Raw genomic sequence first — 23422 nt, forward strand, 5'->3', positions numbered from 1 at the left:
AGCTCCTGGTTAGTGCGCTCGCACTGGCCATTGGTCTGAGGGTGGTATCCTGAGGAAAGACTTACACTCACCCCCAGGTGCTCGCAAAACGCACCCCACACCCGGGATGTGAACTGGGCCCCTCGGTCTGATGTCCTCCGGGATTCCGAAATTCCGGAGGACGTGGTCTACCAGGGCTTGGGCTGCCTGCATGGCTGTGGGCAACGTAGGGAACGGGATGAACCTAACCCCCCTCGAGAAACGATCCACCACAGTCATCACCCCCGGATTCGGGCAGATCCGTGACAAAGTCCACCGCTAGGTGAGACCACGGGCGGTCGGGACGGGCAGAGGCATGACCTTCCCCGAAGGGAGCGTCTTGGGGGTTTTGCACAGGGCGCAGGTGCTACATGAAGCGATTATACGGTGAATGTCTGCCCGCATCCCTTCCCACCAGTACTTGGCTGCCAGTAGGTGGAAAGTACGGGTCTCACCTGGGTGGCCGGCCGTTGGAGAGGCGTGGGCCCAACCAATGAGCCTCTCCCGGAACGTGCTCAGTACGTAGACTTTGTCTGGGGGGCACACCGCGGGAACGACGGTGCGGGAAAGCGCCTCGGCTATCTCCGTATCTAGGTCCCATTGAATCGCCACGACTAAGACAGAAGGTGGTAATAAGGGTACCGGGTCGACCTCCCCCCCTCCGCCGTTTGGTGGATGCGGGAGAGGGCGTCCACCTTAGTGTTATGGGAGCCCGGCCTGTACGTGATGTGAAACTGGAACCTGGTGAAAAACAGGGACCACCTGGCTTGCCTGGGGTTCAGACACTTAGCTTGCCGGAGATACTCGAGGTTCTTATGGTCAGTAAGTACTAGGAATGGGTGGGCAGCTCCCTCCAACCAATGACGCCACTCGGACAGCGCCATCTTAACCATCAGGAGCTCCCGATCCCCTACCCCGTAGTTCCTCTCTGCTCCTGTGAGCTTCTTAGAATAAAACGCAACGGGGTGTAAGCGGTCGCTTACCTCCTGTCTTTGTGACAGGACGGCCCCCACCCCTGTACTGGAGGCATCCACCTCCACCACAAACGGCCTACGGGGATCGGGGTGGTGCAACAATGGGGCCGACGTGAAAGCACACTTGAGTGCTTGGAACGAGTCCTCCGTGGCCGGCGTCCAAGTGATGCGCCGCGGGGCTCCCTTAAGCAATGACGTGATGGGCGCTGCCAAACTACTGAAGTCTCTAATGAACCTCCTGTAGAAGTTTGCAAACCCTAGAAAGCTCTGTACTTCCTTGACCGAGCCTGGTGACGGCCAATCCAGGACCGCCTGAACCTTTGCCTGATCCATAAGAACCCCCCGCTCGCTGATAATGTAACCCAGAAAAGGTATCTCCGGCACGTGGAACACACACTTCTCTAATTTAACAAACAGCTGGTGGGACCTGAGTCTCGCCAGGACCAGGCGGACGTGGCGCACATGGGTGACCAGGTCGGGGGAGTACACCAGTATGTCGTCCAGAAAGACCACCACGAATCGTCCGAGGTAGTCCTTCAGGACGTCATTAATGAATGACTGGAATACGGAGGGGGCGTTGGCTAGGCCATACGGCATGACCCGATACTGGTAATGCCCCCTGGTGGTCATAAACGCCGTCTTCCACTCGTCCCCCTCCCTGATCCGCACGAGATTATACGCACTGCGCAAGTCCAGCTTGCTAAACACTTGGGCCCCCCGCAACTGTTCGAGGGTAGACGGGACCAACGGCATGGGATAGGGGAAGCGCCTGGTAATAGCGTTAAGTGCCCTGTAGTCTATACATGGCCTCAACCCCCCCCCCTTTCTTCTGAATGAAGAAAAACCCTGACGCTACGGGAGACTTAGACGGCGTGATGTACCCCTGTGCTAAGGCTTCGTCTATATAATCCTCCATCGCCCGTTCCTCCTCCCTAGTGAGGGGGTAAACTCGAGCTTTAGGTAAGACCGCTCCCTCTACTAGGTCGATGGCACAGTCGTACGGGCGGTGGGGGGAGAGCTTAGCAGCACCGGACTTAGAGAAGACATCTACAAGGTACTCATACTCGGACGGCAAGACGACTAGGGATTCTGGTTCAGGGCTCTCCACAGAAGTGGACCCGATGCTAAGGGGGGCGAGATTGAGGCAGTGTGTGCGGCAATATGAAGACCAAGATACTATCTCCCTGTCTGGCCAAGAGATGTGAGGGTTGTGTTTACTAAGCCATGGCAGACCTAGTATCAGAGCATGCTCGGAGGCCGGGAGTACCAGCAGTGAGGCCTCCTCCTGGTGTAAGAAACTCGCAGCTAGGTGGACCCCAGTGGTCACGTGGGTAATGGGGCGAGGACCCATGGGCTGCCCGTCCAGGGTGGTGATGCGGAGAGGTCTCTGGAGTTCCTCCACCGGGATTCTCAGACGCTCCACGATGTCGGCCCTCAGGAAGCTCCCCTCCGCACCGCAGTCGATCAACGCTGCAACACACACACACTGGGACTGGTAGGTCACTAATACTGGCAACGTGATCGACCTAGACACTAGCCCTGGAACGGGCAGACTAACCGCATTAGCGCGAGGAGTCCCCTCCCCGCGCCCATCGGTGTTTGGGCGAGAAGCCATCAGGATCCTCCTCCGGCAGTCTCTGTGACGATGCCCCACATCCCCGCAGTAGAAGCACAGCCCCTCTCTGGTCCTACGACTGCGTTCCTCCGGTGCCAAGCGTCCGATACCCACCTCCATGGGCTCACTCTCCGGTGTACTTGGTGAGGCGGAGGCCGCCGTACCCGCTGAACTGGAGAGTCCTATACTCCCTGGCGCACCTTGGCTGGCCTGCTTGCTGGGGCAGGCGACCGATCCCCCAGCTCCGTGGGGTCTGAGGTGAGTAGGGCGACCTAGGAGCTGGTCCAGCCGGATCGCGAGCGCAATGAAGTCGTCCAGCTCCAATGTCTCGCCCCGACAGGCCAGCTCCCGCTGCAGATGGGGGTTCAACCCGTTACGAAACAGGGCCAAGAGGGCCGGCTGATTCCATCTGCTCCCTGCCGCCAGAGTACGGAACTCCAGGGAGTATTGAGCCGCCGACTGGGAGCCCTGACAGACAGACACAAAACTTTGGATGTCACATAACTTCCTTCTTCTTAACAGTGACCGAAGTTCTCCTTTTAGGTCCAAAAGACACTACAAATAAACTATTAAACTTAATGTTAGACTTGGCTGATTTTCCATTATTCTTGGTCCAGCTGCTAAAAATCTTGTCATATTCATCTCATCATATTCGATTCAGATCTATCATTTAAGCAACATATAACATATAGCTAATCTTAGTAGGACAGCCTTACTAGACGTTAGAAACAGTGGCAAACTAAGAAATTCCTTATCTCTTCAGGATGCATAAATGCTAATATACGCTTTTATTATCTTAAGGCTAGATTACTGTAATGCACTTTTGTCAGGTTGTTCTAGCAGGAACCTCAATAAACTTCAACTAGTTCAAAATGCTGCAGCCAGGGTCTATCTATAAAACTAGAAAATTTGACTATATCAGTCCAGTTCTATTATCACTGCATATTCTCCCAGTAGCATTTTTTTTATAAAGCTGAGATGCTGAGATGCTGGAGCTGTTGTCTCGCTGCTTGCACGCGTTTACTCAGGTTTGTGGACAGTGGAGCAGATGGACGCTAGCGTTTCAGGGTGCCCCTGTGTCTGTGTTACATTCCGGCTCTCTCCTTTTAATTAGGTTGTTATATGTCAGACCTGTTGAAGTCGTCAGACACATTCTGATACTGCTCAACATTCTCTGCTCCGACCAAACGAACAGTGTATGCAATGATAACTACAGATTTGAATTGTGAAATATGAACAGAATTGCAAACATAAATAGAAATGTACAGGTATGAAATTACAAAAATAAAACGCAGCAGTGCCAGGTTTGGTCGGCCTAGCCGTTCTTGCCAAGTAGCTGTTCCCCTAGCTAAACCCCCAGTCTCAGATGTGTTTGTTTTCGCCCTCTTGTTTGTCAAGTTTTGTGTTGTGTTCAAGTTAATGCCCTGTAGCTGCTGCTTCTGTTGCCTTATTTTGCCCCCTTGTTTAATAAACTTCTTGCATTGAATCCATCTCTGCGAGTGTTCGTCCCTCTGTGTCTGGCCTAACCTGCCTTGACAGCCATATTAAACACAGACATTCAAAATGACACTACATGAGCCAATTGGCCAATATATTTGCCACCTGATCAAACACCTCAATCGTTATTTGTTACCACTTCAATGAGAAGGTAAGCATTATAAAAATAGCACGTGATCACCTTTTTTACAAGACGTTGCAGAGAGGAAGAGGAAGGGTAAGAATTTGTTTTGAAGCCTTTGTTTTGTTTTGCCATGTGCTTCCAAGCACATGGCTCTGTTTGTGTCTTGTCTGCCCTAGCCACGCCTGTCCACCTGTGTCTCCTCTGTAGCCACGCCCCCTTGTTAGTCCCAGGTGTTCCCCATGATTCCCTTGTTAGTGTCTGTATAAGTTCCCCTTTGTTTCAGTCCTCTGTTGTCTGCTCCTGCGTTTAGGTGCTTGTGCATGTCAGTTTAATGGTTTGCTGATTTGGCCTGTTTATTGGATTCTTGTGGTGTTTATTTGGTAAGCTTTGTGCTTGTTTGGTTTCTGTTTGTTTTGCTGAATTTTTCCTGTAATAAAAGATCCAGCGAGTATGTCTCATGTTTCTGCTCCAGCAGTGGCGTCTGCGCCTACTACAAGGCACACAGTGCCAGCTGCCCCTGTTTCTAGTTCTGTTCAAGCAGTGGCGTCTGTGACTGCCCTAAGGCAAGCAGTGCCCGCCGTCCCTGTGATGGTGGCGCCTGCCACGTCTGTTCCAGTGCCAGTGCCACCCACCGCATCTGCTCCAGTGCCAGCTGCACCCTCTGCATCTGCTCCAGTGCAGGCCCCCAGGTCTTCTGGTGTATGTATAGTGTGTATGTTAATGTATAAATACTCAGTATTTCTATTTTGTAAATGTGGGTTTATTTATTTATTTCTTTATTTATTGTTTTTTAACTACTGTGAGGTATGTTTTTCACTCATCTTTACACCTGTTCTCTGTGTGTGTGTGTGTGTGTGTGTGTGTGTGTGTGTGTGTGTGTGTGTGTGTGTGGGGTTTGGACTTCTGTCCAAAATGTTGAGTGCCAAAGCTTTAGCCCAATAGCTGGTTGGTCTAAAAGCTCATCCAGAAATGTTGGCTAATGTTTAAACCATCAGCTTCTTGTGGTAAGTTTTGGCTGATCCCACCAACTCTGATAAATTATATTATAAAGTCACATTGCTGAACGTACAGGCAAAAAAAGTGTTTTACACAATGTCTGGCATCTGTTTAGATGTGTAGTGATGTGTAGAGTGAGTTTTATTTTTATTATTCTTATTTTTTTAAATTATGCTTTCATTTATTGCTAAGCTAATAGGATAACTCTGTGGCTACATTAGCCAAGTCCTGTCTGTAGTTCTTATTTTAATACCTTGAATGACTTTAATTTGGAATTGTGAGTTACTGTGTATTATTTTGAGATACTAATTATTGTGATATCCCGTTTTTTATATATATATATATATATATATATATATATATATATATATATATATATATATATACACACACACACACACATTTTTGTATACTTGGCTATTTTATACTGTTTTTATTTTACGCATGAAAAATGGGCTGCCATAAAGGTTTCCACTTTAGAGCTTTGAATTTTTTCAAATTGTGTTGTCTATAATTACATTATGTTTAATGTTAGCCTATAATAAAAGCTTTCAAAAGTTTAATTTTTTTCATATTTATTATTAATAATTTTCTTCTGTTTGTATTTATCTGTAACAGAATAGACTTCAGAACTCCATTTACACCCTTCAGCATCCCGTCTCTCTGCACTCTATCCCTCTAAACTTCTCTCCACACCTCGCTGCACTACACCCCAGTCCATACACAATTTTCCTCTAACCCCTGTTCTACTACACCTCACTCTGTACACTCTGTCCCTGAGCACCTGGGTGGTCTCTCTAGAGGGAAGGGTTAGAGTCAGATTTGAGAACGATAACGAATCATCCATTACTACACCAAGGCTTCGAGCTTCTGTAGATGGAGTGACCAGTGAGTTCTCAAAAGAGATGGCAAGATTATTGTGAAGTCCAGCAGTTCCCGGTATGTACAGCAGCTCTGTCTTGTTGGGGTTGAGTTAGACGCAGTGAGCCGCCATCCAAGAAGAGACATCTGCGAGACATGCTGAGATGCGGATAGAAACCTGTGTGTCAGAAGGGAAGGGATGAGTTGAGTGTCATCGGCGTACCAGTGGTAAGAGAATCCATGGGAGGATATTACTTTACCAAGAGTGCTGGTGTAGAGCGAGAAAAGAAGAGGACCAAGCACAGAGCCTTGTGAAACGCCAGTGGAGAGACGTGTACCCCTGCTATGTTGTGCGAGGTACAAATATAACAATCTTGCCCCACCCTCCACTGTAGCCAGTCTGTGGAACAGCAACCAATGTTAAAATTAAACAAGACACGGAGAATAAGATTGTATTTACACATTTATTTAAACTGTATTTACACCCCATGCAGTCACAGAGGAAAAAAATGAAACAACTTAACTTCTGCAGCCATTTACCAGCTCCCGGTATTTGGTGTTTTGGCCAGCTTTCTCTCATGAAGCTTTCTCTTCCTTCAGAAGGAGGGATGTTTCCAACCCGACCCTCACCCTTCTTTCAAGTTACGAGTTAGCTAGTTAAGAGAGACTGTGATTGCACCCTGTGGAACAAGTTATCAGGCTTGAATTGGGGGTTATTTTTATTCGTGTGCTGGCTTTTGTATTGTTTTTTCCCCACTTGTTAGTCTGGATTTTTCGAAATGTAGAAAAATCCAAAGTCTATGTGAGCATTCTTTTAAGTTAATTTTTGTTTACTTGACCTAAGCTCATTTTATGTGACTGAGGAATAAGGTAAAGAGTGTACGTTTAAGTATTTTATTTGCCTGGAGTGTGTGCTCTTGAACTAAGTCCACATCAGCGGGTTGTGTTTTAATAATTTGAAGCGAGCAATAACTTTCAGTAATTCTATCTTTCAGTCTCTTTTTCACTGGGAATGTACTCCACAGCCACATGTTGATAGCCCGATCATTTCCCTGTTGATTAGGCTTTTAACTCAGTTATAGCTACAGGAAGGATATTACATTAAGAACTTGGGCCCCTGTTCTTTTCAGGGACAACAGTTTCTCAATTTCTAGTGGGAATTCTGAGATCATTTTGATAAGAGTTGATGTGATCTTCAACCTTTTAACAAGGTGAAAAGGACAGAATCATTAATCGGATGGCACGTTTGTGCACATTATTTTAATCTTTGTGCATTTAATGTGATGTAGAACAATGCTATTTATCGTTCTATATCCATAGCAGGACCAGATGCACTCATAAGATCAGCAGGGTGGCAAGAGAGATAGAGACATTTGATTGGTATAATTCTGAATTTGATTAACAGGGCAACAAAAAAGTCTGTCAATATTTCAAATCGTTGTGAATATGGTCAAATTGCTGCACTGCGTTAAGTAATACTGTATCCGAGTCATAGATTTTGATTTGATTTAACATTGTTTTACATAACTCTGTCAAGGCGTGCTAGGCCAGACACAGAGGGATGAACACTCGCCGAGATGAAATAAAGCAAGTTGTTTATTAACAAACACCAAGGTAACATAAAAGGGCAAAACGAGGCAAAAGCAGCAGCAACTACAGGGTACAAATATAAACAACACAAACGTGATAAACAAGAGATACCAAACCAAACGAACCTGGAACTGGGAGCTGAGCTGGCGTGAACGGCAAGCGCCGGGGGAAAGCCAAAAGGGGACACGAAAGAAATCCTGCAGGCAGAGCCTGGGTTAAACAGGGGCTCGCGTAAATTGCGCTCGACCGGCGCTATAACGACAAAAGAGGGACCAGCTACTAAGCGAAAACAGCAAGGCCAACCAAACTTGGAACCGTAAGTTTGGTTGGCCTTGTGACCCCGTGAGCACGGGTTGCCTAGCTGGGATGTGGGTAGCCAGTGAATCCTGACAGTGAGCAAGGTTCCAAACGATACAATTCTTGGCATTGAACCATGGTGTTGAGGCTCCTTAAGTATCCCCATTCCCAGGTAATGAACCAAACAAACAGACCAAGAACAATTTTCACTTGAGTCGCCCCAAGTGAAAAGAACCAAACACCCATGAACACGAACATGACGAAACAAAGGCAGAAGTCCATATTTGGGCCTGTGAGCGGCAGCTCGGGATTGCCCCGGGGGAGGACACGATAACTAGGGTCTGACACAATCGCTCCACTGTAGGTGTTGTCAGTATTTATTCTAGGCTTTAGAAGTCACTTAAGTTTTTGCATAATTTGTTTGTGCAGTATATAAAATCCAGAAATGTACTGTTACTATTATCACACAGGTTACATTTCCCTTTGGGTTACCTCCTATCCAGCCAGATGTAAACACCCAATGTAGCTTTAAAGGATCCTTCCATTTATTGAAGACAAAGATTAATTCTAAACCTAAACCACCCACAGGCAATGGTAAATGGAAAAGCCCCCCTAAATGTTTATATTGCTGTGGAGAAAAGAAAGGTACTTAACTCAAAGGTTGTTTTTAAATGTTTTATATGTCTGCCATTGCTTTATATAATTCTTCCCTCTCTTAAATCACATCTATGAGGTCTTGCTTTCTCCCAGCAGTGTCACTGTCATGACTGGCTAGGTTGTGACTAGACGGGATAATCACTTGCAGGGGATGGCTCGATGCGAGAGTGCTGTATTGAGCAACTAAAACAGGGGTAAACAAGAAAACAAAGCAATATTACAGGGACTAATGAACAACCAAAACACAAACGTGACAACAGAACGTGGGCAACACAAATCACACACCTGAGGCTGGTGGGACTTAAGGAGCCAAGCTGAGAACGTGAACACAGAAGGTGAGGCATAAACAAAACATAAACCTACTGGCTGAGCCAGAGGAAAAACGGGGGAGAACATAAGCCGCGCTCGTCAGGCGCTACAGAACTTACTTGACGTAACTAAGGAGCTGTGAGATCAGTCGCTGAACCCACGGACAAACCTGAACCATGACACGCTCATGAACGGTATAGCCGAGTAGAACTAGAAACATGAGGGACTCCCACAGACGTCCGCGTGAAATCTATAGCTAGACACTTGACTTAGGATCCAAAAACAGACGCCAACACGACGTGAACTTGAACTGAAAAGTCTGTGAATCATGACATGAACAGAACTTCAACGTAAAAGTCCTTGAAGCCTGCGGACCGCGGCTCGGGACTGCCCCCGGGGTGGGTGCGGCGACGCGGACATGACAGTCACCAGGACAGTGATTGTTGCTTGTTGAGTATAAGGCCCTTTGATTAAGCCCTTTGCTTAATTTTAGGGCTGGGCAATATAGACAAAAAATCATCTCAATATATTTTAGCTGAATGGTGATATTGGCGACATATTATACAAAAAAACCAACACAGGTCACCCTGTCATCATCCATGCCATGTCCTGTAAAAATATATGTTTACTTTTTAATAACTGTATGTTAGATAGAACTAATTTAGGCCTAATAAAATACAATCAACACCTCACTAGAGATGTGTACACTAGAGATTAATTTTAATTTTGTTACAATTTTACATTGTATGCTGTAGCTGGCGCTCGAGATCTATTCTTGCTCTCTATTTTTGCCTCTTGCTCTACTGTTGAGATGGGGAACATACCTTTTGCTATGTGGTAAATAATTCTCACCTCAGTAATACCATGGCACTGCTTTTTTTTTTTTTCGTAAGGCACAGCGTTGGCAAAGAAAGCTTGCAATGCTGTCTGAACTGGTTTAGGGGTGCTGGGACATGAATGCTTTAAACCAGTAGCAGCAGCTCAGAGTTTAACAGCTTCTTCGTACAGAAGTTTGTGCTGCTGTTGTAAGCGGTGTAATAGGTTGGTAGTTCTCCCACATTTTAATACTAGCTCCTTTCAGCATTCCCTGCAGATAATACGTTTCTGCTACCGAACCCCTGTTCTTTTTACAGACTAGCGCAAACTCCTCTTCATGCTCTGTGTTACTTGCCTCCATTGTGCGTGTGAGATATAGCTACACTCCATATCTCTCTCTGTTTATATTCCGATATATTTTAATATATCGATATACCGCCCAGCCCTACTTTATAACACTGTTATGAAGCATGATTCCCATAGCATGTAAAGTAAAAAAAGACATGCCTATTTATGAACAATTCATATCAGTTCTATGAATGATTTGGAAATCAGCTCTATGGATGAAGCCCTCAAACTAAAGTGGTAAAACATTTTCCATTCCATTTATTCAACACGTTATCCAACACCTTCATTAAGCAGAATTTAAAATTCGAGACATGTTGGGTGGCAAAATAAAGGTAATGCTAAAATTATTAGAATGCTAAAATTATTAGAATGCAAAAACAAAATAAAATGCTACGGCTTAATTTATAGCAAACACAAATGTCACAACTACAGCTCCAAGTCCCACCCTTAACTGTATTACTGGCCACTGAGTTTTAAATCAGCCAATGAACAGGCCTCCTGTGGAGATATAAAAAAAAAAACATTAGCTTTCAATTTATGTACAACCAAAAGCCGAATTGCTTAGCTAAAGCTATGTATATCTAAAAGATAGTATTGGAAAAATCACTTACCTGCAACTTCAATACTGACTCCAGTTATGTACTGGCTATCATCTGAGGCCAAGAATGCACAAACATCAGCTACCTCTACAACAGAGTGATGCATGTGATGACGAGTGGCAAGTATTATTTTTCATTTTAGGAAACAATGTGACACACTACAGCTTACATTTTAGGTCAATAAAGTGACTAACCTGCAGGTTTTCCCATCCTGCCCAGCAGAATGAATGGAGTTATCTGTAATAGTCAAACAGAATATTTTTTCCTACATAAATTTTGAACTGGCACACATTCCTAGCTTTATTCCCCAATAAATGAAGCAATTAGTACAAATAAATAAGAAAAGAAAAAAAAATAAATAAATAAATAAAAACATGCAGGCATACACACATGTTAAATAAAGAATTTACAATAATGAATAAGAATTACAATAAACAATTTGCCAAATGCAGTTTGTTTGATGTATGCCATCATTGCAATGCAACAATGACACACCTGTGACACCCGAGGGCGGTCTCTTTATTTGTATAGCGCTTTTTACAACTGTTGTCGTCACAAAGCAGCTTTACATAATTAGTACTTAATAAAGGACAGAGACAGAGAAGAAAGAAGAAATAACATGAAGGGTCAAAGACCCCCGTGAGCAAACCAACGGCGACAGTGGCAAGGAAAAACTCCCTCAGAGCTGGAGGAAAAAAAATCTTGGGAGGAACCAAGACTCACAAGGGGGACCCATCCTCCTCTGGCCAGACTATTTAAACATTAATGATAAAAATCAGATACAAAGCAGATACAACAGAAAGTTGATAGTGGTGATATTAATAGTGTCAGACAGACACGAGTCCATCTAGGTTTCAGCACGGCCACCAAACAGGCAGCAGCGGCAGGCGGGTGAGCCATGGGTGGTGGCGAGTTGGGGGGGACCCGCTGGCCGGACTGGTTTGTCACGTTCATGTCATGTTTATTATGGACTCTTGTTTTGAAATGGACTTTTACGTTGACAGTCATGTTCAGTTCACGCTTCACGTTTATGTTGGAATCATGTGTTTATCTTCACGCTTGTTTAATACGTTCCACCTGTGGCTGGTATATTTAAGGAGGGCTAGCGCCAGCAGCCAGTGCCGAGAATTTAACTCAGTGTTGGCGCTTGTGTGTTGTAGTGCAGACTGAATCCGTTGGGCTCTGCAACGGCCTCAGGTAGAAGAGGCTAACCTCCGTAGCCTAGGGACTCTAGTGTATCTGCCAAACCGTGACTACTCGCTTACCTAAGGTCGTATTGTACCATATGGATCTGTTAGGGGCTTGTTCACGTGTGTGAGCTTAACTCACTACGCTTCGTGCTCGAAGCTTAGTCACGGTAGTTAGCTCAAGTACGGTATTGCCTGTGCTCAAGGAACCTAGCCCTGTCATTGTGTCGGTTCTGTCGTTTGGGTTCGGCAGGTGTCCCTCAGCTCTGGAGTCAAGTAAGTTCATAAGCGCAGTCTTCTGGTTTTCACGGTTTTCCCCAGGCACTGCCTCTAGGTTTAGGTTAGCGTTATTGTTCTGGCTCATCCCTGGTTCGCTAGCCTAGCCCTCGTCTCTCACCAGCCACAGGTGTGCTCTTTTGTTTTGCCCTGTTTACGTTGCCACAGTTGTCGTTCTGTTTCACGTTACATCCTGTTAACTATTGCTTCTTTTCCTTGGTTTCTGCCCGGTTTTGAGTTAAACTCTCTCGCTTTGGTCCATCCCCTGCGAGTGTTCACCCTCATTGTCTGACCCAGCGGATCATGACACCACCTATTTTGGACAATCGGAACATATTTTCTTGCTTCTCTACCCTTAATACAGACCAATTTTCAAGAATTTCCTCGAGTAATTAAAACTTTTCAGACACATTCTGAGTGTAGTGGAACCATAAAAATCTATATATTATGTTTAATCACTGTCCTTCTCTGATCTCTCTTTAACAAACCTTTACATGCACAAAACCAACAACCATATTGTAATTAAATGAATAACTTACTATTGTACCTTAGCCATATGAATAAATCCAGTGAATAAATAATAAGCAATAACTATAGTATTTGTATATTTATACATTTTTTTATTTAATTTCTGCATATATATTTAATTTCTCAATTTGGCAAAGCTATGCACCCTGATGAGAAAATGGAGCAATCATTTTGAGCTATGATGTAAAAGTATATTTAACTTTTTAATTTTAATTAATACTTGTAAAAGTACTTTAAGTTATTTGTACACGATTAACAAACTTTCTTGCTTAAAATATCAAAGAAATGTGTCACTTCAACAATTCACAGTAACTGTATTCTCATCAGGTCTATCCAAATTTTGAATGCCACTGCATCTGAACAGTGCAGTCAATACTGTGTGTGGATGAAGTTGAAAGCCTATTAATTCTGTCGCTCTTCTACTTGAATCAATTCCACTCTTTCTGGTCTTGATTGTTAAGCCTTACAAGAAAAACACACCCCTTCATTATCATATGAAGGAAGGAATACAGAAATAAATAAATGAAAAAGAATGCATAAATAAATACAGCCATTAATAAATATACATTTATAAACACTATTTATTTTAACTTCTACACTAGAATAATTTATTTATTTCTTTATCGTTTTATGCCCCATAACAATTAATTCATTTATTTGTGCTTTTTTTCCTTCTTTGTTTCTGTTTTTTATTTAATGTATTTTTTGTGTTGGCAGGCTTGGTACTCTATTGATGCCTCTTCCTTTCTCAGGAACTAAAAGATTTGCTTGCTTAAACATACACCCCACTCATCAGACTCCTGTTTTCCCCTATGATCTCCCATGATTGTAGATTTCTGTGGTGTACTTCAGGGACTAAGCTACAGCATTTTTGTAGCATCTGGAAAACTGGATGCTTAAACAGGGGTTCCACTTTTTTCTAGAGAGCATTCCAGGACAATTTCAGTGATGATCTAGCAAGTGTGATAGAATGGGGTCATGCCATATAATAATTGCACCACACTTTGCCACTTTTTTAACATTTCATGTTATGGTCTATTTCCCCATAACAATTAAGTATTGCATTTGAAAAGACATTACTAGTTAAATTAAAAGGCAGTGTTATTCAGTATTCATCTAGTACTTGACTTGAGCTAACAGTTAAAAGCAACAACCACCCCCCCCCCCCTGCTGACTTATTTTAATTTTATTTCAGACACCAATCAGCAATTATTAGTGCTGCCAACTTGACCCTTTGCTGCCAACTTTCGACTTTCGTTCAGTATACTATTCTTCCACAACAAATATTATAAAATAATGACTCATTTGTTCTGTATTCCACTCTAATCTTCAGTAGTAATATACTTCAGTAATATTTAGACATGTTTTGTTTAAACCTATTCTCACCCATGTTATAATTTACAAATGCACATGTAAAGTTCATTCTTCAAAGGGAGCCCAACAATAATCACACAATGCTATACACCATTCTCCTAGACCGGTTAGAGAACATGGTTGGAATCACACAAACAGCCCTATGATATTTACCTTCATATGATATTTAACTGAATGTTATTACTTTGTAAAGGGTGTTTCTTACATACAAACGTGAGATGTGCAATTCCGTAAGGCTCTACTTTAAGACCACTAATATTTACATTATACATGTTATACACTGGGCACAGTTATAACCAAATATGGTGTTATCTTCCACTGTTATGCAGATGATACACAGCTGTATATATCAGCCATATGTGATTACAAATCTTACAAAGATTTAGTACAAATCTGACTTGGTGTCAGGCTTGATGTTAAGTTTAGCCAATTTCTTAATTATTTCTTGTTTAGCAGCTAAAAATCATAGGGTCATAATACAGAGGGAGAAATCCCTAGTAATCCTAATATTTGACCAACACATATTATAACTAATATTACTAGGAAAGCTTTTCTTTAAAACATTGCCAAGCTAAGAAATGCCTGCCTCATAGATGCCTCCTGGCATTCAACTAAATGTCTCTTAAATGCAACTGAACTGTAAATGACTGTATTGAATGTAACCCTACACCTAACCCTGAATTTAACCTCACCCTTTTAGGATTAGATTTAAACACTACTAGACATTAGTAAACACGCTTTGTTTGACCCAGAGGCCTGCAACCTACCGCGGCCTTGCCTCAGTCTAGGGAAGCAGGTGTCCGAGTGAGGCTAACAAAGCAAACCAGAACACCACCTCCCAGCCTACTGCTCGCAAATATCTGATCGCTGGAGAACAAGCTGGACGAACTGAAACTCAGGCTCACGACAGGAACTGTTTAGTCTTCATTTTCACAAAATCATGACTTCACAGCAGCATTTTAGACTACAGCTACAGGGGCTAACACTAACACTTTTCATGTAAGTATATAAAGATAGCTAGTATTCAATTTACTTATTTAAATTGTAATTTAGGGTGGAGGTGATAAGACATCTCTTGCACATTTAAGAAAGCCCAACAGAGGATGTTGACTCTGGCTTCTTAGCTCAAGCTTGTTTTAATAGGTTGTCAGGAGATGCACTATGGCATAAAGCTAAAAATGACTCCAAAAAGCAGGAGGTTTTCACATTGAAAGAAAATGAACACAAAGTACTGTGCTGTACTTACTGGAAACAAAGGCACACAGCAATATTCAGCTTCAATCAGTTTGCTGAAACTTACATTTCTGAGACATTACTGCCACTTGACAAAGCTCAACACTGTGGACAGAACAAGTGATTGAGCTGGCTGAGATCTTACCAGACATATCAGCACCCCATGTGCATATAGCCTATTTAATAGGTTTGGTCTAATGCAAGAGGGAGACAGTGATACACTGCCACCTGGTGTTCTACCTGATTAATTACATTCATCTCAGAAGGTTGCATTTTAATAACCGCTAGAGGGGGTCCATGGGCAAATTCAAACTTACATACTGGTGTTTTCAAACCATTCTATTGTATTATTATCTGTAAACTTAACAGGACCTAGTATGATCCATTTATAGGAACTAAATTTCCTCAGTGTTTGAAAAACAATACATGCTCAATAAACCTGGTTTGTTTTATTAAGTGTTTTATTAAGTGATGTTCAGGTTCAGGCTTGTTTTTCAAACATGACTCATATGAAGGAAACTTTCCTGAACAACACTTAATAAAACAAACCAGGAAAGTTTCCTTCATATAAGTCATACACATAAGTATCTACATATTTATTTCTTCTTCAAATTAATTCTTCTTGCATTAATTCTTCTTGTATAGACTACTTATTACATATTTTTCCATGAATTATTATGGTTGCAACTATATTGTATTAAATGTGTTTGTAAACATCTCTACTTCTCACATTTTTCTGATTTGGCAGAATTGTTACAGTTTTTATATAATCATCATATACATGTATATACATTTTTCTCTACAGGAATGAATTATGAAATGTTAATAAATTTTAGCAAATAACCTCCTCCTCACGCTTCAAACCAACCTGTGGGTTCATTTCAGAAGAAGCATGGGAAACTGTGTAAAGAACGTCCACCCAAAAATTGAACAGAGGGACAAACGCTGCACCATGTGTCAATGCATGGTGGTGTTTAGGGACTTTAAGCACTGTTTAATTCCTTAAAGCACCTATGTGCACCACAGTGTGCCATGCAAGAATTATTTTATTACATTAAATCAAAATGATAAAACAAAAAACATTCATGATTGATCCTATTTAAGTTGCGCTGAAGCTCAGTGCGTTTATAGTTAAATAACTAAAGTTCAACAAATGAAACCATGGTGATGTTTAGGTTGAGCTGGTTTAGCTTTTCGGTGAAGTATCTTTTTACACTTATTTGGTACAAATAAAGCCCTCATTACAAACCATATTTATCTTGTATGAAATGTCGGATTAATTTTGTCAGACCAGCTGCCACCTACCAGTCCGACCAGCAGGCCCCCAGACCAGTGGCACACCCTCCTACTACTGCTACCTGTCTAATGACCATGTTAAAACCTAAATGGACTCTTAACTATCTGCCACTATTAAAATGACCACTATTAACTATCTACACCATAATTAATATTATGATTACTGTTGAACTGCTCTGATTATATAGATGGTTTGGTAACTTATATCAATAATGTTTAAATGGTTCCTCCAAGCTCTGAGGCTTGCTCACTGGGGGTCTTGGATCCTTCATTTCTTCTTACGTTATTTCTTTTTTGTCTCTGTCTTTCATAATTTGCTCACTCATTCTCATATTTCAATCATTATAATTATACAGGAGAATATCAGTGCAACATCAGTACTTTTATTGCAAACAGTGCTTACAAACCATATCCGTTCAAACCCTTATCAAAAACAATGCATAAACATAAAAGTTCAGTAAAGCAAAACTTGTTACCTAAAAGGTGATTTAGTCACAAGAGCAGGTCTGATATATCTGTTTTTATAGAAATCATGGATGAGATATGAGCTGGCATATGGCCAGAGAGTAAATTATAACTCAGAAATTTTGTTTTTTGGTTGTTGTTCAACTTGTTGAGTTGTACACATACAATATAAGAAATGACTGAGCTTAAGGGGAGTGAGATTATAGGTTATTTCTTACTGTGGGTTTATAAAAAATTTATTACAAATGGATCTATCAAATTTCCTTCAAATTACAGTAAAAGAGCTGCTAAGATGAACAAAAGCTCAAGGCCAAGATTAAACCCCACGCTGCTACTGTGAGATGTAGCATGCACCTTGTAATTAAAAGATGATTTAAATAAGGATAAACCAGCATGTCTAACTATGCTATCATTAGCTGGCTGGCTTACAACTAATTAGATCACACTGGTCATTATACACAAATATCAGAAAAACGATCAGCTTAAGGAGTTGAATAGAATTAATGTTGAATTTAACTGGATTAAAAGCTTTTGTGAATCCTGCCTCAGATCACACAGACGGACTCGTCTAGCCAAGGCTTAATTCCTAAAAATGTGCCAAAATTTGCACAAGGAAAACTAACTGTTGGAATTTGACACTAGCGATAGAAAGACAGCCTGGAGTAGAAAAATGAGCTGGAAAATGGGCTGTTTTGTCATTGAATCATATGGGGATGGGTGGAGCGATGACCTTTGCTGAACTCACTATTACCCAGTGCTTCTATGATATGTCATACCTTATTAATGACTTTCTCTGGCACATTTTCCGTCATAGGTGATGCAATGAATCCTGGTAGGACGCAGTTACAACGAATCCCATATCTGAAATGTCAATAAAACACACACACACATATGTATATAAACGTATATATATATTATAATGTTATATTCAACCCCTAATATATAATATATATATAAAGCTTCTACCTGCTAAGTTCTTTTGCTGCAGTCCTAGTCAGTCCCTCCACACCTGCTTTAGAGGCAGAGTAGTTGATCTGACCGATGTTCCCAGCCTAATGGCAGTGAAGTAAAAAGACAGCAAACACTAGGGATATAATTCGTTTTTTTATGAACTGTTTAAATAAAAAAACACCAAGGCAGAAGTCCAGATTTGACCAAGTGATTACATTTGCACAACAGTTATTAAGTAAAGTACAAACCTAACATTATTTAGGATTTTAAAGACGCACTGGTCACATGGCTATCACTTAGTGCTTAGATCTTTTACAAACTAAAATTACACAATTTGCACAGCTTATATGTTTTACACGTTAAATTCGACTGACCTTGCCCACTATGCTACCCACAGTAATGATGGACCCTTTAGAAATGCCAGCAGCAACAAGAGCCATGGAAACCGCCTGAGTTAAAAGAAAAGTACCCTAAAAGAGAGAACAGTGCTTTAAATAAAATATCTGGACATTAACTTGCATGTTTAGACTTATGCTAGAAAATTAGTCCATGGAGTCAAATAGCTTTGTGAATTTAAAAGTCGTGGCAGTCGTGGCCTGAAGGTAAAAGAAGCAGAAGCAATTCTTGTGTATGCAACACAAATAGTGATTGTGTGTTATTACTACTACTACTTCTTCTTCTTCTTTCAACAAGTCAGTTTGTCAAATTTCTGACCTGCTAGATCTGTGTCTAGAATGACAAATGTTTCAACTTTTGGCAGCAAGACTAAACTTGGCATGCCAGAAGAATGCAAAATGCCCAAATGTCTAGTGCCAACAGTAAATTGTGGTGAATAAATAATGGCATAACGCATGGTTCAGGCTGAGCCCTTAGTTGCAATAAAGGAAAAAATGCTAAATGCTATATTATCCAGTGACAGAGAACTGTGTACTTTCCACTTTGTAGGAACAGTTTGAAGAAGGCCTTTATTTTCAAATGCCTTTCTTTAAAGAATTTCACATATACATAATTTTTTACGTCATCAACACATTCTGTATTTAAGCTTAGATTTATATTGAGAATTCTTTATGTAGCCAAGTGCTTTCTCTGTTTGTAATGCGTAAAACACAAAGTGGTACCTTGAGGTTGACTTGAATGACCTTGTCAAAGTCGTTCTCAGTCATTTTCAGTAGGAACTCATCTTGAGTAATGCCAGCAGCATTTACACATATGGAGGGTGGCTGAAAGAAATGGCTCTAAAATATATATTAGTTAATAAGCATTTGCAATTTCGTAGTTTTACATTTATTTGCCATACTCTAAAGCTCATACCTTGGTTGTGGTACTTTTAGCAAGGAAAGGGGCCATCACATAAAGTAATAATTTGAACAGATTTGCCTTTAAACCATATAAGGATATTCATTAAGAATTAACTGTGAGATTACCCAAACTTTTGATTTCCTGTTTAGTACCTGTATAGTATTTACTAGTTGTCCAACACTCTCCCTCAAAGACACATCCACTCCTAATGTCACATGTTCCTGCCCTCTGTAGTCACGTGGAAGGAGTTCAAGTGTCTCATAGGCAGATTCTTCATTGCGGTCAGCTACAACTACAGAAGCACCTTCTGATGCAAACCTCTGACACACTGCCCTTCCAATGCCACTACCCCCTCCTGCAAAAAAACATATGTTTTGTGTATTTAGGACAAAAACTGGATTAAGCATGCTTTTTTAATTTATAGCTATGAGGTGGATGATGAACTGGACAGATGATTAACTGGATGGTTCCTAGGTGGTTGCTAACGTGCTGCTAGGTGGTCACTTTGGTGTTGCTAGGTTGTTGCCATGGTACCTCAGGTGGTTGCAAAGTGGTTGCTATGGTGTGGCTAACGAGATGCTTGGTGGATGCTATCGTCAAATCAAAGCAAATCAAATGCATTTGTATAGCGCTTTTTGCAACAGATGTCGCAAAGCAGCTTTAAAGGAATCTGCTAAGACAAGAGCCTCCAAAAGCCCTGGGAAAGCAAGCAAAAGGCCACAAACTGGAGGAAGAAACCTTGAGAGGATTTAAATCACAGAGGGATCTATTCTTCTCTGGTCAAAACTACTTTAAAATTTGATAAAGTCACTTGATTATGTTCAGGTTTAATGATAGTACGGATGGTAAGAATAATGAACGTAATGACTGAAAGTAATGGTAATAATAACTGTTAGAGGACCTGTAAACTTGAATGTAGTCATTTTTGTCAGGTTCTGTCATGTTTCCATAAAGCAATACCTAAAGAGTGTGCAGTATAAACTTAAGGATGATGACTTAGATGTTACTTTCATGAACTTAACCATTATGATGTGGCATATGTATTTCTTATAGTTTAACATGTCCTTCATGTGACTCAATGTTCAGATTTTTAAGGTGGAACTTCTTTTAAGGTAGTACAGAATTTAAGGAGGAACTTCAAGTAACATTAAGGTGGCACAGAAGGTTTTAAGGTAAATAAACACACAACACACAAACTCACCACATCCCACACCTCACCCCACACAAAATAAAACCACAAATTGTTATAAATTGTGTAATTGCACACAATGATTTTTTTAAGGTGGAATTGCATTTACACACGTGGACAAAATTGTTGGTACCCGTCATGGCGTGCTAGTCCAAACCAAGATGGGAGGAACACTCACAGAGATGGAGTCAAAGCAAGCAGATTTATTAACAAAATAGGATAAACAAGCAGCAAACCATTACCAACAGTGATCAACAAAAACCTTAACACGGCAGACAAGAGGACGAACCAAAAACGAACCTGTGACTGGGGGTTGATCTGGGGGACCAGCTAATGACCAAGAACGGCTAGGCTGACCAAACTTGGAACAGCAACGTGCTGCTGTGAGTGTGGGTCGCCTAGCTGAGAAATGGGTAGCCAGTAACTCCTGGCCGTGAGCGAGAGAGCCTTAATGACTTAATTGGCAGGGTGGCCTGCTCCTGAACGTGGAAGTCAAGCTGAAGCTTAACTTAACACACCGCTAGTCGTACAGAGAACCTCCCGGGCGACCTCAAGGTTCCAAACGATATAATTCTTGGCACCGAATGGCGGTGTCGAGACTTCTTAAATACCCCCCAATCCCAGGTGTAACTCATGAACCCAATCAACATGAATCGACACAATGAACCAAACATGAACACAAACGAGGAGGAAGTCCTTATTTGGGCCTGTGGGTGGCAGCTCGGAAACGCCCCAGAGGAGGGCGCGATAACGAGGGGCTGACAGTACCCCTTGGTTAATGAAAAAAAAAACAAAAAAAACACAATGGTCACAGAAATAACTTGAATCTGACAAAGGTAATAATAAGATGGAAAAAAAACTGATAATAAGATTCCCAGATGGAAAAAATGAAGCATATCAAGAAAAGAACACTGTCCCTACTGTGAAACAAGGCATGGATGTTCTTGGGCTGCTCTGCTGCATCTGGCACAGGATGTCTTGAATCTGTGCAGGGAACAATGAAATCTCAAGACTATCAAGGGATTCTAGAAAGAAAAAGACTGCCTAGTGTCAGAAAGCTTGGTCTCAGTCGCAGGTCATGGGTCTTGCAATAGGATAATGACCCAAAACACACAGCTAAAAAAAACCAAGAATGGCTAAGAATGGCTATGAGCCCTAACCTAAATCCTATTGATTATCTTTGGAAGGAGCTGAAACATGCCCTTCAAACCTGAGACAACTGGAGCAGTTTGCTCATGAAGAATGGGCCAAAATACCTGCTGAGACGTGCAGAAGTCTCATTGACAATTACAGGAATTGTTTGATTGCAGTGATTACCTCAAAAGGTTGTGCAACAAAATATTAAGTTAAGGGTACCATCATTTCTGTCCAGGCCTGTTTCATGAGTTTATTTTTGTAAATAATTCTGTTGAAGCATGGTGCAAAAAGCATTGTCAGATTTTCATTTGTTCATTTTCATAGTTTTTTATGTATTAATACTTTTGTCAGTTTCAAGTTATTTTTGTGACCATTGTGGGTTTTTCTTTCCTTAACAAGGGGTACCAACAATTTTGTCCACGTGTGTAAGCAGCATTGAATGTTATGGTGGAGCTTCAATTAACATAGCACTATAATTAAGGTGGCACAGAATTTAATAGGCCCTTAACTCACACATACATACAAACTCACACACAGTGACCAATGTGTCACATGCTCACAGCCTAATGCTCAGCAATATCAGCACACAATTATTTTTTTAGGTGGAACTGCCCACCGCTCCGGGTGTGTGCTTACTGCACCTAGTTCACTTATGTGTGTGTTCACCACCACGGATGGGTCACATACGGAGGACACATTTTGCTGTACATAGTACAAATACTCGCACCTTCACTGTTTTAAAGGAGCACATCCATTTGCCCTATGTCACGTGTCCTCAGTTTATGACAAACGCTACACGAGAATGCAACGTAACTGGTTTTCAATTTGTCCTTGTAGACACAAAGTTTGTTTACAAAGACGACATAGCCTGTAAGCGAGGCAGTCTGCCATTTACCCGTACTAGCAGAGGAAACAAATCTAGACAATTTCTCGCGTTATATAAAAACGACTTACTGTTTTGTAGTTTTTGAGCCTGATAAGGGTTTTAGAAAGAATGGGATTCGTGTAAATTCTGTAAAATGTAAACCATTTGCAAGGTTAACGGCACACAACTTACTTTGAATAAATGTCACGTACAGTTAAAATGGCACCTGACAAAACGGTCAACATTTGAAAGACCACTGAACAAGAGTTAATTTTCTAGTCAAGCCCAGCCGTCGTTGTTTAATGCTACCTTGAAGGAAAGAGCCAGTTCCCCTTTCTGAATGACATTTAACTTTTGGGGCATTCATTTATGACTACGTTTTGGGTCGGTGTTTCAAATAGTAACGCATCGTCACTAAAGTTACTTGTTTTAAAAGTTGAATCACCTAAATGAGAGAAACAAAATGGTTTTAAAAGTCACCTGACACAACAGCCAACCTTGATATCAGTCGACAGGGCGCCGCCATGATAAGCCTCAAACAGCACACAGTCCACCAGATGGCAGAAAATAACAGCAAAAAAGCGCCAACTTGCGTAACAAGTTTTTTTTGTTTGTTTTTTTTTTACAGTAAATTGCAAGTGGTAGTCCACATATTTTAGTAATTCTGGTTGAAGGCTGTTATAATTATGACTGGTTGGTAATCCATGTGAAAAACAATCATTTATGCCATCTCCATACTTATGTTCAAATTTGCTTAGTATAACAAAACTTGTTTCTTTTATTTCCGTTTATTTAGTGCATTTGATTCAATTTCCCATCCTACTGAATAAAACATTAAAGGTGGCAAGTCCCCTCCACCCCCATGCCACTGTGGCTATTGACTTGCTCACTTGAGGACCACATTTTATTTGTAAAGCTGCT

The 23422-nt window shown here is 41.6% G+C and overlaps 1 protein-coding gene across 3 annotated transcripts; it reads right to left on the bottom strand.

The window, feature by feature from the left end:
• Nucleotides 1-6503: 6503 nt before the first annotated feature.
• On the bottom strand, nt 6504-23029 carry hsd17b8 (hydroxysteroid (17-beta) dehydrogenase 8). 3 transcript variants are annotated; one of them, XR_011979282.1, is made up of 10 exons: nt 22982-23029; nt 19463-19665; nt 19130-19246; nt 18386-18481; nt 18027-18112; nt 17837-17921; nt 10896-10938; nt 10714-10788; nt 7801-10600; nt 6504-6765 (listed from the first exon to the last, which is right to left on the bottom strand). XR_011979282.1 is itself a non-coding variant. In XM_072675488.1 (9 exons), the coding sequence occupies exons 1-9, from the start codon at nt 23025-23027 to the stop codon at nt 10581-10583; spliced, it is 756 nt and encodes a 251-aa protein (XP_072531589.1). In that variant the 5' UTR covers nt 23028-23029; the 3' UTR covers nt 7664-10580. The 3 variants fall into 3 exon arrangements, 2 of the variants coding, with proteins under 2 accessions (XP_072531589.1, XP_072531588.1); XM_072675488.1 differs by lacking the exon at nt 6504-6765 and having other exon boundaries at nt 7664-10600; nt 19130-19231; XM_072675487.1 differs by lacking the exon at nt 6504-6765 and having other exon boundaries at nt 7664-10600.
• Between the last annotated feature and the right edge of the window lie 393 nt (nt 23030-23422).

Source organism: Salminus brasiliensis, chromosome 3 (genome assembly GCF_030463535.1).
Source record: "Salminus brasiliensis chromosome 3, fSalBra1.hap2, whole genome shotgun sequence".
NCBI classification, from domain to species: Eukaryota; Metazoa; Chordata; class Actinopteri; order Characiformes; family Bryconidae; genus Salminus; species Salminus brasiliensis.

Excerpts from the sequence above, each read along its gene's own strand:
- hsd17b8 (XM_072675487.1), bottom strand. The coding sequence starts at position 23,027 with ATGGCGGCGCCCTGTCGACTGATATCAAGGTTGGCTGTTGTGTCAG. Across the intron at positions 19,666-22,981 it reads AAGGTTGGCTGTTGTGTCAG|GAGGGGGTAGTGGCATTGGA; the intron begins GTGACTTTTAAA and ends GTTTTTTTGCAG. Across the intron at positions 10,601-10,713 it reads AGTCAGTATTGAAGTTGCAG|GAGGCCTGTTCATTGGCTGA; the intron begins GTAAGTGATTTT and ends ATATCTCCACAG.